At 37.0% G+C, this 15,076-nt stretch overlaps 1 protein-coding gene across 1 annotated transcript; it reads left to right on the forward strand.

Annotated features, from left to right (window-relative positions):
- Positions 1-978: 978 nt before the first annotated feature.
- On the forward strand, positions 979-14,416 carry LOC141631858 (uncharacterized). The gene is made up of 3 exons (XM_074444478.1): positions 979-1,390; positions 1,487-2,013; positions 14,324-14,416. The coding sequence occupies exons 1-3, from the start codon at positions 979-981 to the stop codon at positions 14,414-14,416; spliced, it is 1,032 nt and encodes a 343-aa protein (XP_074300579.1).
- The last annotated feature ends 660 nt before the right edge of the window (positions 14,417-15,076 follow it).

Genomic DNA, 15,076 nt, shown 5'->3' on the forward strand with positions numbered 1-15,076 from the left:
TGGACGCTGGGGGTGCACTGACTGATCCTGCGGATGCAGAAGTAAGTCCTGCTCTATAAGACAGGGCTGACATGCCCTGGATGCTGGAAGGATCCTGGCTGGTTCCAGACATCGTGACGGCTGGTTCAGTCTTGCGAGATTTGGCTATAGAAAATGATCAATATGCCCCACGGTGGGCGCCAAACTGTTTTGGTAAAAATTTACCTTGTTATCGATTTAATTTATGAGTGATAGTGATTACTCTATGGCCGATTAATATTTGGTTATGACGAATATAATGAATAAATATACAACGAAATGAAGAAGGAAATAAAGATGAACGAAAAGAATGACACAGAGGATTTTTGGTGACGCGGAAAACCCGGTGTGGGAACAACCGCGGGGGGAGTCGGAATCCCGCCAAATTTGCACTATAATCGAGAGTAAATGCCCAAGTAAGGAAATACAAGATTCTTTGTAGCTAGTGCACTATCGCCAAGTGTAGACGAAATTTTTGTGAACTGTAGAGTTGCTTGGGTTGAAAAATCGAATGCCTTGAGTGTTGCTCTCCTCGTCCTTATATAGATGCTGGAATCAGAACTAGGGTTTTTGAGCTGCCTCTGCGTCTATTGCTAAATACCAGGTCAACCTTCTAAAAAATAGGGGTTTGTTGATTGACTTGGTTGGTGGCCCCATTTTGCACGTGGGTTTTTAATTTACCCAGTTTGTGTTTGTTTCTTCTTTTGATCCCATGGCCCATAACACGCCACCTCAGCGATTCCCCTTTCCCTTTATCTACCAATAATCATATGCAACATCACCTAGTCTTCTTGCCACTTTTTCTGCCAATAATATGATGCCATGTCACAGGTGATAAAATACAATTTTTATCCCTAACAACCACCACCACACCAACAAGCTCATGTGGTGACCTTGAGGAGTGGGAAAGACTTGGAGGACCCTTACAAGGATTATTAATTGAAGAGAAAGAGAGATGTCATGAAATATGGTGAGGAGAGTCCACCCCCCTCACCTACAAGTAGAGTGGACAACACTAAGAAGGGGAAGGTGAGTGACTATATTGAAGATGATGAGAACTTTGTTTTGCAAGAAATAGTGGTTGAAAGAGACCAAGAAAGAGTGGTTGAAAGAGACGAAGGGAAAGGAAAAGAAGCAAGTGAAGTAGCTAACACAAAGCAAGCCGCAACTCCCAAAAAAGCGAATAACCTTCCAATTCCATTTCCTAATAGAAGTAGAGTCATGAATGAGGAGAGGAAGTTCTCCAAATTCTTGGACATGTTGAAGAAGCTTGAAGTTTCATTACCTTTCACCGAGGTAGTGACACAAATGCCGCTCCACACAAAATTCTTGACAGATGTGTTGACCAATAAGAGAAGCATTGGAGGAGATGGTCTAGTTTCTCTTAGAGGAAAATGTAGTGTGATCTTACTCAATCCCATGACGGAGAAACTACAAGATCCGGGTAGTTTTTCCATCCCTTGAACAGTGGGTAATGTGAGCATTAAGAGGGCACTTTGTGATCTTGGTGCTAGTGTTAGCATACTACCTCTTCCCATTGCGAGGAAAGTCGAGTTACATGACATGATTCCTACCTCCATGACACTACAACTAGCTGATAGATCGGTACAAAGACCGATGGGTGTGATTGAGGACGTGCCGGTTAAGGTTGGAAACTTCTACATCCCGGTGGATTTCGTGGGGCTTGACATCCCGGAGGATCAACAAACGCCTATTATTCAAGGAAGACCCTTCCTAGCAACCGGAGATGTTAATATTAGTGTCAAGGAGGGAAAACTAACCTTCAAGGTGGGAGGGAATGTAGTTGAATTCTGTTTGACCGGAGCCATGTCACAACCTATGTTCGAAAGTGTTTACTCCATAGACATGTTGGAAGAAGCTATTGAAGAAGCTAAGGACAAATGCTCAGGGAAGCATTTGGAGGAAGATTATGAAGCTCTACCGCCTATCTTGGATGAAGTTGAGGGTAAGAACCCTCCTGTTGAACCATACAAAGTATATGTTTATGTTTTGATGATGTCAAGAGTACTTTATATTATATATACTCGTTGCGCATAATTGTTCGTTTAGTCTCTTCAGATTAGACTTATTATTTGCAAAGATTAAAGGATTGTGATTAAAGTATACAAGAACTTATTGTGATCAAGCCCTCAATTACGGATCAAGATATTGCAAGATAATGGAAGAATTATTCAAGCATTCGTGAGAAGATGAAGCTCAATTGAAGATTGATCAAGCTTGAATAACGAAGTAGCCTACACTCGAAGATCTCCTAAGAAGATTAGAGAAGCGTAGGTGATTATCTCGTAATGGTAACATAAAAATGGATTTCTTATGTTAGTAAAGTTATAGCTTCACAGCTATAACATTACTTATGAAAGAGCTCAATGTTATAGCTCTTCTACTATAACATTGAAATGCTAAGCTTATATAACGCACGACTTAAGAAGTTTTCAAATTGTTTTTGAAAAATATTTTTGTCTCTTTTAAATGTTTTAGCAAATAGTATTTATTTAATGATGAAGCCCATATTCATATTGAGTGTGGTTTTATTTTAATCTTATAATTAGTAATTATGTTGGGTCAACTTATGAGTTGAGTGATATTGCTAATTAGGGTTTCTAATATAGCATACTCTTAAACCCTAAATCTAACCTAATATCAAGCTAGGGTTTTCACGAAAAACAAGACATATGAGCCGTGTTGGTTTTGTGTAAGCCAAGAATAAAAGTTGTTATTGTTAAGATTTTATTCTCTAGAATTATCTTAACATATCTTTTATATTTAAATTGATATGGTTATATATGATAAGAATATTTTTGTTATGGAAAATCTTATCATATCTTAAGATTTAAGGAAAAGATAATAGGAGAATAATTGATAAAATTATCTTTTGAATATTCTCTAGTATCTCCTAATATTTTAAGGAAAGAAATAACAAAGATATGATTTGTGTACATATCTGTTGTTTCGGCCTCTAGGGTTTCGTGGAAACCGTGTGTGCCTTGCTTCCTCCTTTGATATAAATACTCTACTCTTTACTACATTTGAAAGTAAGACCTTTGAGCATAAATTGAATTTATTTTGAAAGCAAAAAACTGTGTTTCATAAGCAAAAGCCGTTTTGTTATTTTGAAAGGTCGTGCGTCTTATTCACTTGTGCATTCATTCTTTTGTTATCGTTATAAGATAATAGTGCTTAATTGACTTCTTACTCGTTCATTAACGTGAACTTTTAGAAGAATCATTAGTACTTTCTTATTAGCGTAAGTTAGTCACTCGTGTATTTAGCGATACTCATTTGAGTTACAACTAGGGTTAGTTGTACGAGTTGGGTTAGTAAATATGTAATCTGTAGAAAGGTACTAAATTTATTAATCGAGAATAGTGGACGTAGGTTTCGATTTGTGAAACTGAACCACTTCAAAAATCCATGTGTCTCTCTTTCTCTTTCGTTTATTTGCATTGTTTTAATTCGTTAATTAATTGATTAGTTAAAGTTTAATCAATAAACTTTAAATAATTAATTATACACATGCAATCGAAAAAGTAGGTTAAAGTTTTTAATCCTTAATTCACCCCCCCTCTTGAGTATTTCAGATCGATAGACTCTTCAACTGGTATCAGAGCCTCGTGCTCTTGATTGCCTAACCGCAAAGAGGCTGATCTGTTTATCCTCATTTATCTTAATGTTTTAGTTTCCGCTGCCTATCACGTGATAAATGGATTCCAAATACCTCAAATGTCCCGTCTTTGATGGGAAGAACTATGGTTTATGGAAGAACATGATGACTTACTATGTGAAGGGTCATGATTGGGAGTGCTGGAAGATTATTTAAAATGGACCGCATAAAATTTTGGTTGCATCCGCTGAAGGCACTACCTATGAGAAAAAGGAAGAGGATTATATCGAGGCTGACTACAAGAAGGTCGAAAATAATTCTAAAGCAATAAGCCTATTGCAAAACGGCATGAGTATTGCAGAATTCGATCGATTCTCTTCGTGCTCAACGGCCAAGGAAATATGGGACGGCCTTGAACTAGTTTATGAAGGTACTTCTATTGTTAGGAAACACTGCACAGATCTGTTAATGCAGAAATATGAGCTATTCAGTATGGAGCAAAACGAGTCCTTGGATAGTATGTCCGCAAGTTTTTCAAGCATCATAAATGAATTGAAAAACCTAGGAAGAAAGTTTAACACCGAGGACATTGCAAGAAAGGTTCTTAGGAGCCTGATTAAAAAGTGGCGTGCTAAGGTCACAGCAATGGAGGAATCGAGAGATCTTGAGAACTTTTCCTATCAAGAACTCATTGGTGCCCTCATGGCCCATAAAATAACTCTAAATGCTGATGAAGATGAACCAAGTTGAGGTAAAAATATGGCCTTGAAAAGCAAAGATGTTAGCTCCGACATAGAAGATGAGACAGTCTTGTTGCACGACGTTTTAAAAATAGAATCTTTCGAAACAAATAAGCAAAATCTTCTTCTAACAACAACATGTCCATTAACAAGAAAGCAACAGAATCAAAATCATCATTTGCTAACAAAAGTTTATTCAAGTGTGGAGAATCTGATCACATGATCAAGAATTGTCCAATATGGGAGAAAATTAAAGACAAGGCAAAATGCTAGAAGACAAAGAAGGAGTTCAAAAAAGTAATGATGGCTTCGTGTTAGGGAGATCTTGACTCAGAAGATGATGAAGGATATGAAGATAACGAAGTACCCAATATTTGTCTCAGCAGCGTCAGTCTTGACCTAATCTCTGACAGCGACGATGATAGCACGATTTCTCATTCAAATTAATGCTTTCTAGGAGAATCAGATGAAGATGACGATGATGAGGTTAGTTATCTTGAACTCAAAAAACGTGTTAAGAAATTATCTAAGAATGCCCTACTTGATTTTTTTGAGCAATCCCTCGACAAATGTCATGAACAGGATATGGAACTAAAGGATCTAAAAGAACAGATTCTTGATATTGCTGAGGATAATCATATTCTAAAGGCAAAAGCGACAAAGTTAAAATCTAAAGTTACAGATAATAAAGCTACAACATTAGATACTACTAATGCTGAAAATAAGGAATTAGAGTCCAATGTTATAGCTAATGAAGCTATAACTTCAGACCTAAGGCTTAATATTAAGCACCTTCAAGCCAAAGTTATAACTAGTGAAGCTATAACTTTAGAACTTAGAAAAGCCAAAGAACTTTTAGAGAGTAAAATCACATCTGATGAAGCAGTGATTTTAGACCGAAAGAAAGAAATCGATCCTCTCACAAAGCAATTGAAAGAATCTAAAACTGACATGATCAATGTTAAGAAACAGCACTCGGATGTTGTATTTATTCTTAAAAAAAGGTTCCAAGACTTACGTGACAATTTCAAGAAGGATAATGACGTATACCACATGCTCGGAAAGTCCATGTGATCCGGTTGATGTCGTCACTCATCCAATCAAACACATTTATAATACTCAACAAACTACTAGTTAGCGGTAAGTCGAGGTCGATCCATGGGACGGTGTGCTTTGGGTTCTAAGTCTATCTATCTCAATTTATGCTAGTGTCACAATTGATGGGGTTTGTAGTTGTGTCCTAGACTAATGCAAGCAATAAAGTAGAACGAGCAACAAAAGGAAAGATGTAAACAATTGATTAAAAGTGCCAGGATATCATGGGGTCATGGGGGATTCATGGTTTTGATCATACAAACATGTTTACAATTATATGCAAGCAATTAATGTTGTGGAGGAACCGAGTTCATTTATGTCTTACGGTTCATAGGAAGGGTTGGGTCCCGGAGCCGAATCGATTAGATTGTACAACACCTACAAGTCGACTTACTTTCCTCCTATTCAACTTCTATGCATGATCTAACAAGACTCGAGTTGGGTTATATCTTACAAGTCAAGTTGAGTAGATAAGAGATGGTTGTAAATGCAAGGATTCATAGGCTTAGCATTTCATCAAACATAACATGTGCATAAAGTTGACATCACAACAAGCAAGCAATTTAATCATGTGAACATATTAGATTAAGCATGAATCAATCCCATGTTGGTTTCCCTTAATTACCCACTAATCCTAGCTAAAGGACTACTCACTCATTATCAAGTTTAACATGTTAATAAGGGTGTCAATCATCACAAGTATATACATGATAATAGAATGAAGAAACGAACAATAAAGATTAAAGAGTAAAGGAATTATACCAACTTAAGATGATCCAAATAATAAAGCAAAGAATAATAGAAGAACTTGATGATTGATGGAAGGTTGTCAATCTCCCAATAATAACCCAATAATCTTCAATTACCCAATAATAAACTTGAATAATAAACTTGAACAATAATTATGGAAAGATTAATGTGTAATTTGTGGAGAGATTAAAGAGTAATCTATTCTAATCTACTCCTAATTTAATCTAAGAAAGGATTTTTCTAGCTAGAAAGATGTGTAAAGGGACCCCCCTTTGATTATTTACAAGTGGGGTATTTATAGTAGAAATTAGGTGGATGCATTAGGGTTAACTAAGGGTTAAACTAGTAATTACACGTTTTAAATGGAGCAGGGAGGAGCCGGTATTTCTTGAAGGAAGGGCGTCTTTCTCTGAGGCTTGAAGAAGACAAAAATACGCTGGGCTGGAATCCGAGCGTCTTTGGGAGAATCCGGGCGGATTGGTGAAGAGGAAAACGGGCAGATTGGGGAGAAGACGCACGGGTTCCGTGTATTGTGGACGGCCGGATTTCAGAGAATCCGCTCGGGTTGGTCTTCAGTTCACGTTTTCTTTTCTATTCTTCCCTTTCCTTCACTTCCATTTTATTCTTGTAGGCTTGGTCTTCAGTTCTTGCTTCCTCCTCATACTAATCCATCAAATGTCGTCAAATAGCTTCCGAATATGCACGAAAGACGGGAATTTCTGCCTTATTCTCTTCTTTCCTACAAAACATATAGAATGCGATAGAAAAGCAAATAGGAAGGTCTTGACGGATAAAATGGCCATGAAATACTATAATAGTATGCAAAATAGGCTCAATTAGGGGACTAAATGTGCGCAAATAATGCTCACATCAAATATCCCCAAACCGAACCTTTACTCGTCCCGAGTAAAGAGGTGACAAAAACTAGACCTTTTTTTAAACTAACCTACTAATATAACCGATATGAGACAATTAGCGGGTCTCACTCCGCCCCTTCAACTCACAACAAGACAACCATGAGGTAGGATGCCTTCTTGCAAGGCAAGGTGGGGCTTGCCAAAATGGCGATACATCCAAACATTAAAGCACACAAAACAAGTAATGGATGCATCTACAAAAGAATAGCCACTTTCCTCATCTAAGTGGCGGAAATTATCTACAAGGGAAGCAATTCAAGGGTACACACTCCTTCATAGATGCAATTTCTTCAAACGACTAAGCCTAGAAGGATACCAATAAATCACCTCCAAGTTGTGTTAAGCTAGGGTACCTTTGTCCTCAATCGTTAAATGTTTTTGTCAAGGATAGACTCCCTATGGTGTTAGAAAACCTGGAGGATCGCGGAATTCCCCTTCTTGCCTAGACAAGAAGAAGGGTCGTCCCCTCTCTACCATGCACAAAAATGGATACGGTGGATAAAGGGATCAATAGATATTTGAGTTTCACTTTGGGAGTTTGCTTTCATTTTTGTTTTTCCCCCCAATTTCTTGTGGCATATAACATTTGAGAACACTTTCTTGCCATTTCTTTCTGATTTTTGGCATTTCAACACTTGACAACTTTCTTTGCATTTCATTTTGAACATTTTCAAAGTCACCCCATATGTAGTGAGGGTGCCTTATATTTAAAGCTTTAGGAGTTCTATTTTTGCTCCTCTTTTCATTTGATGCATTTTGCAAACTTTTTCTTTTCTTTTCTTTTCATTCCTTGAACTTAAATTTTGAACAATTTATTTTTGTGCCCATTCCCTTTGATGACAAAAATGTGGTAGAATATGGATGAATGATGGTTTCATGGTTTCAAGGGTCACCTTGGAATAAACGGTAGCCAAGGAGTTATCACACCACAAGGTACTCTTGACTAGGCTTTAATCCATGGGTCAAAGGATACTAGCATGACACATCCTAGGGTGTTTTACAAGTATTCTAACAAACAAAGTCTTGAGAAGAAAAAGCATCTACTAGGGCCTATATACACTTGTCAAGCTTCCCAAATAGACGGTTTCGCAAAATTTTTCTAACATGCAACTATATGCCATGATGCAACTAACATATAAACATCCTAATGCAAATGATTCTACCAACTAATATGCCATATAAACTAAATGCAAGTCCTAAGTTCACATTGTTTATACCGCATCAATCAAAATAAGGCCACATATTCATTAACATAAAGAGGAAAAAGGAGATTGGAAAGATCATACCATGCGGTGTTCAATATCCTCATGTCTCGGATGTGGCGTAGTCAATCAATGTGAACAAGGATGAACAAACACAATATATACAAATAATGTATACAAAATTATACGACAATGGAAATGAACTTGTTTTTGGTTTTTTTGAATTTTTCAATTTTTTATGGATTTTGTTTTTATGAAATTAAAAGACATATTTTTGTGATTTTTTCGAAATTTTTCAATTTTCATGCATTTTTGGAATATAAATTCCCATCCCTCACTTTATTTTGGACATTGTCCTCAATGTACATGTAGGAGTAGGAAAAAAAAAAGGAAAACATGTTTTTGAATTTTTGATTTTATGGAAATTGAAGTACAATGATATGAATGAATGCATGCTCTAATTAAGTGCAATTCTATATGACATATATAACAAATGAATGCAATCTAAACTATATTATATGATGCATGTTTTCTAATAAACTATGGTCACCTATGATCAAACCTCCCCAAACCGATTTAAACACTATTTCTAGTGTAGAAAAGAATAGGATTGCTCATTAGTGACTATGCATGAATTCTAGTCTATATGCAACTATCTACATGAATCATGTGAGATATATTACAATACAACTATACTATATAAACTAACTCATGTAAATGCAATATGAAATATGATACAAATGCAAGCTAAATGTATATGTATATAACTAAATGCAAGTGTAAATGTAATGCAAAGTCAAAGGAAATGATATCTTACAAATGGTGGTTTGAGGGAGGACTCCACCAAACTCATTCCTTGTTGCCATGGTTATTGATATTGTCCATGTTGCTCAATGCTCTCAATAACCGGTCAAATGCTTGGGCACAATCCTCAAATAAGCATAAATATGGTTTGTTCCACTTCAAAATAAAGCTTGGCCAAGGTAGCTTGCCACTTATTCTCTTCTTCACCTTACCCTTAGCACTTGATCTTTTGCAATGCTTCAAACCAACAAGCTCATGATTCTTGTCAACATAAGGTATGAAGTGTGGTTCATATTCGTCCGGAGACTTCCACTTACCACCTTCTCCTTCAATTTTTGTGATGATGATAGCATTTGGGTTTTTCAATCTTTCTAAAGTCGAAGGAGAATTCTCATAACATTGATGACCGGATACCTTAGAAGTTGACATTGTGGGTGCCAAATTTCCACAAGTAGCTTCACGTGCAAGTTTCTCTTTGAGTTTTTCCACCAAGTACCCCTTGTATGATGCTTTGACCTTTTGAAGAAGGTCCAACATATCCTCTCCAACAATCATTGGCTCCATGGTAGGTGCCAAGTAGTCTTCGTGGACAATAGGGAAGGGACATTCATCTTCATAATAAGATATCTCAAATACTTCAAGGATAGGCTCCTCAAGCAAGGTGATATCACAAGTCCATTCCTCTCCCCTATTCCAAAGGTCCTTGTAAGACACGTATTCTTCATAAGCTCCTTCCTTAGGCACGTCATCATCGCTATCTTCATACGAATCATAGATAGGGGCTTTATTCCTCTTCACAAACTCTTTCTCCAACACCTCAACATCCACTTCAAATGACACACCCTCATACTCACAAAGGTTAAGAGTATTTGGCTTACTCAACCTCATATCTTCATCATCAAATAACACACTTTCATACTCACAAGAGCTCAAAGAGATTGGCTCTTCCCACTTCTCATTAAAGGTAACTCCTTCAAACTCACATTCATGGTCAATGTCTAAAGAGTGGTGAGGGGTAGTTAGTTGGGTTTCTTTTATTTGGGCAATTTGAATTTCCAACTCCTCACCATGAGTAACAATGCCTTGAAGAACAATGTGCCTTCTTTGGCTCTCTTCTAGCATTTGTTTGAAGAAGTTTTGTTGATCTCCCATCATTTGGAGAATCACATTTTGAATGGGTTCATCTTCTTGTTGTGGGTAGGTGTGAAAGTGGTTGTATTGTGGCATTTGGAATTGGTTGTAAAGTGAGTTTTGGGTGGTTGGTTGTTGTGGGTATTGGATGTGGTGATTTTGGTGGGAAAAGTTGGGGTAGTGGTTAGGATTTTCATTGTACAAATAGTAAGGTAGGTTTGTGTTGACTTGCTCCTCAAACTCCCCATACCCATAGTCATACTCAAAAGATCCACCACATACTCCATATGTCAAGTCTTGAGTCATCATCATGGTTAAGACAAGGAAACAATTACAAGCACGGAAACTACAATAAAACGGTAAAAACAATCCTTGAGGAACAAGTTCCTCAAGGTGAAAGCAAAAATCAAAATAGACAAACAAGTAAGAACTTAATCACATAGCACCATCCCCGGCAACAGCGCCATTTTGATCCGGTTGATGTCGTCACTCATCCAATCAAACACATTTATAATACTCAACAAACTACTAGTTAGCGGTAAGTCGAGGTCGATCCATGGGACGGTGTGCTTTGGGTTCTAAGTCTATCTATCTCAATTTATGCTAGTGTCACAATTGATGGGGTTTGTAGTTGTGTCCTAGACTAATGCAAGCAATAAAGTAGAACGAGCAATAAAAGGAAAGATGTAAACAATTGATTAAAAGTGCCAGGATATCATGGGGTCATGGGGGATTCATGGTTTTGATCATACAAACATGTTTACAATTATATGCAAGCAATTAATGTTGTGGAGGAACCGAGTTGGTTTATGTCTTACGGTTCATAGGAAGGGTTGGGTCCCGGAGCCGAATCAATTAGATTGTACAACACCTACAAGTCGACTTACTTTCCTCCTATTCAACTTCTATGCATGATCTAACAAGACTCGAGTTGGGTTATATCTTACAAGTCAAGTTGAGTAGATAAGAGATGGTTGTAAATGCAAGGATTCATAGGCTTAGCATTTCATCAAACATAACATGTGCATAAAGTTGACATCACAACAAGCAAGCAATTTAATCATGTGAACATATTAGATTAAGCATGAATCAATCCCATGTTGGTTTCCCTTAATTACCCACTAATCCTAGCTAAAGGACTACTCATCATTATCAAGTTTAACATGTTAATAAGGGTGTCAATCATCACAACAAGTATAAACATGATAATAGAATGAAGAAACGAACAATAAAGATTAAAGAGTAAAGGAATTATACCAACTTAAGATGATCCAAATAATAAAGCAAAGAATAATAGAAGAACTTGATGATTGATGGAAGGTTGTCAATCTCCCAATAATAACCCAATAATCTTCAATTACCCAATAATAAACTTGAATAATAAACTTGAACAATAATTATGGAAAGATTAATGTGTAATTTGTGGAGAGATTAAAGAGTAATCTATTCTAATCTACTCCTAATCTAATCTAAGAAAGGATTTTTCTAGCTAGAAAGATGTGTAAAGGGACCCCCCTTTGATTATTTACAAGTGGGGTATTTATAGTAGAAATTAGGTGGATGCATTAGGGTTAACTAAGGGTTAAACTAGTAATTACACGTTTTAAATGGAGCAGGGAGGAGCCGGTATTTCTTGAAGGAAGGGCGTCTTTCTCTGAGGCTTGAAGAAGACGAAAATACGCTGGGCTGGAATCCGAGCGTCTTTGGGAGAATCCGGGCGGATTGGTGAAGAGGAAAACGGGCGGATTGGGGAGAAGACGCACGGGTTCCGTGTATTGTGGACGGCCGGATTTAAGAGAATCCGCTCGGGTTGGTCTTCAGTTCACGTTTTCTTTTCTATTCTTCCCTTTCCTTCACTTCCATTTTATTCTTGTAGGCTTGGTCTTCAGTTCTTGCTTCCTCCTCATACTAATCCATCAAATGTCGTCAAATAGCTTCCGAATATGCACGAAAGACGGGAATTTCCGCCTTATTCTCTTCTTTCCTACAAAACATATAGAATGCGATAGAAAAGCAAATAGGAAGGTTTTGACGGATAAAATGGCCATGAAATGCTATAATAGTATGCAAAATAGGCTCAATTAGGGGACTAAATGTACGCAAATAATGGTCACATCACCATGATAAGTGGGAAGGTAGCACAAATGTTTTAAACTTCCTAACCGAACAATCTGACAATAATATAAAGATGGGTTTAGGACATGAGTGCTACAGCCGTAGAGATCACTCTAAATGAAAATCAACACCTTCAGATCATGATTTCAGAAAAAGAAAATATGCCGATCTTCCTGAATATCTGATTTGCAATTATTGTGGTCATACGGGTCACATCCAAGACAATTGCGTCAAACATGTACATGATATACGAAAAAATACCGAATTTGTTAAAACGCTTGACACAACAGTCGAGGATGATGAATTCCTTATAGATGAACCTAACGAAGAGAGGAATAATAACTTTCGTTGGTTCTATGACATGGCTTTTGATTACACCAAAAAGGCTAGCACTTCACAAACTCATTGTCAACCTAAACAAGCTAAACCTAAACACAAGGAGACTAGATATGTGAGACCCAGGGAGTCCCCTAGACCTAGAACTCCTCTTGAACAAAACTACCCAAAGTTTAGAAACACGACTGTTAGACAAGTTTGGGCACGAAAGGATTTAGTATATAGGGTACCTAACTATAAAGGACCCAACTTAGCTTGGGTACCTAAAAACTGTATCTAATCCTTTTGCAGGTGATGGTGAAAGAAAACAATCAATGGTATCTTAATAGTGGATGCTCAAGACACATGACTGGAGATAAGAATTTATTTCTTTCACTCAAACCTTTCAATGGAGGAAAGGTGACTTTTGGGGATAATAAGAAGGGCAAAGTGATTGGTGTGGGCAAAGTTGGAATTTCTAAATCACACGCAATCAGTGATGTTTATCTAGTGGATGGTCTCAAGCATAATCTACTTAGCATATCTCAAGTATGCGACAAAGGTAACAAGGTCGTTTTTCATATAGATGTTTGTCGCATTATAATTGAAGGTACAAGTAATATTATTCTTGAAGGCCATAGGAAAAGGAATGTGTATATGGTAAATTTAAATGCCGTGCCTACTAACTCTATTTCGTGCATGAAAGTTAAACATGATGATCCTTGTTTGTGGCACAAGCGTTTTGGTCACATTAGCTCACCTATTTTGAGTAAACTCAAGAGATGGGACTTGGTTGAAGGACTACCTAAAATCAGGTTCGATCAAGATAAGATGTATGACACTTGTGCTCGATGCAAACATGTGAGATCATCGTTCAAACCTAAAGGAGTGGTAAGCACGAATTAAGCTTTGGAATTAATACATATGGACTTGTGTGGTCCCATGAAGGTAATGAGTAGAGGAGGATCCAGGTATGTCTTCGTCCACGTAGATGATTACTCAAGGTATGTATGGTCTATCTTTCTTCATTCAAAAGATGAGACTTTTGATGAGTTTGTTTGTCTTATGAAACTTGTTCAAAATAAATATAAGACTAACCTCGTGTCTATTCGTACGGATCATGGCACCGAATTTGATAATCAAGCCTTTATAGAATATTGTACAGTTAATGGTGTAGGACATAAATTTTCTGCAGCACAAACTCCTCAACAAAACGGTGTGGTCGAGCGTATGAATAGAACACTAGAAGATATGGCTCGTACAATGCTCTTGTGTAATGGTCTACCTCGTAATTTTTGGGCTGAAGCCATTAGTACTTCATGTTATATCCATAATTGTGATATGATAAGACCTATAAAGAAAACCCCTTATGAACTTCTAAGAGGCCGTAAACCTAATATCTCTCATCTTCGTTGTTTTGGGAGTAAGTGTTTTGTTCATAACAATGGTAAAAATAGGTTAAGTAAGTTCGACCCTAGAAGTGATGAGGCTATTTTTATAGGTTATTCGGATCATAGTAAGGCTTATAAGGTCTTCAATAAAAGAACACTCTATATTGAAGAAAGTATTCACGTTATTTTTGATGAAGATAATGTGTTTGATAAGCCCTTACAGGATAAGGAAGAAGACATGGATGAACCTGATTTTCGTCTTTCTCGAAATGATCCTCCAGAATTGGAACCGAGGACAATGAGATTGAAGGAATAAATGATGAGCTTGATCACTCTTTAAAAGACAAAAAGAAGAAAAATAAAGTTATAGTTGATGATACTATAACATTGTCTCAAGATAAGGATTCCCAATCCAATATTATAGATGATGTTACTATGATATTGAATCCAAATCAAGGTGACGAGTCCGAAGTTATACCCGACTTTACTACAGCACCTGTATTGGATTTAGGGAGAACGTCCTTGAATTTTGAGCCAAATGAAGTTGGATCAAGTTCAAATGCTGAAGAACCAATTACTTCAACGAAATGGATATATAAGAATTCACACCCTATGGAAAACATTCTTAGTAATATTAAGAAGGGTGTTCAAACGCGACGATCCTTGAACAATTTCTGTTCCTTCTATTCGTTTATATCAACAATTGAACCAACGAATATTAAGGAAGCTCTCGCAGAATCAGATTGGATTATAGCTATGCAAGAAGAGCTTCAACAATTTGAACGGAACAAAGTTTGGCACTTAGTTCCTAGACCCAAGGATCGATCTGTAATTGGAACCAGATGGGTGTTTAGAAATAAATTAGACGATGATGGGGTCATAGTTCGAAATAAGGAAAGATTGGTGGTACAAGGCTATAATCAACAAGAAGGAATAGATTATGACGAGACCTTTGCACCATTGGCTCATCTTGAAG

Source organism: Silene latifolia, chromosome Y (assembly GCF_048544455.1).
Source record: "Silene latifolia isolate original U9 population chromosome Y, ASM4854445v1, whole genome shotgun sequence".
Taxonomy (NCBI): domain Eukaryota; kingdom Viridiplantae; phylum Streptophyta; class Magnoliopsida; order Caryophyllales; family Caryophyllaceae; genus Silene; species Silene latifolia.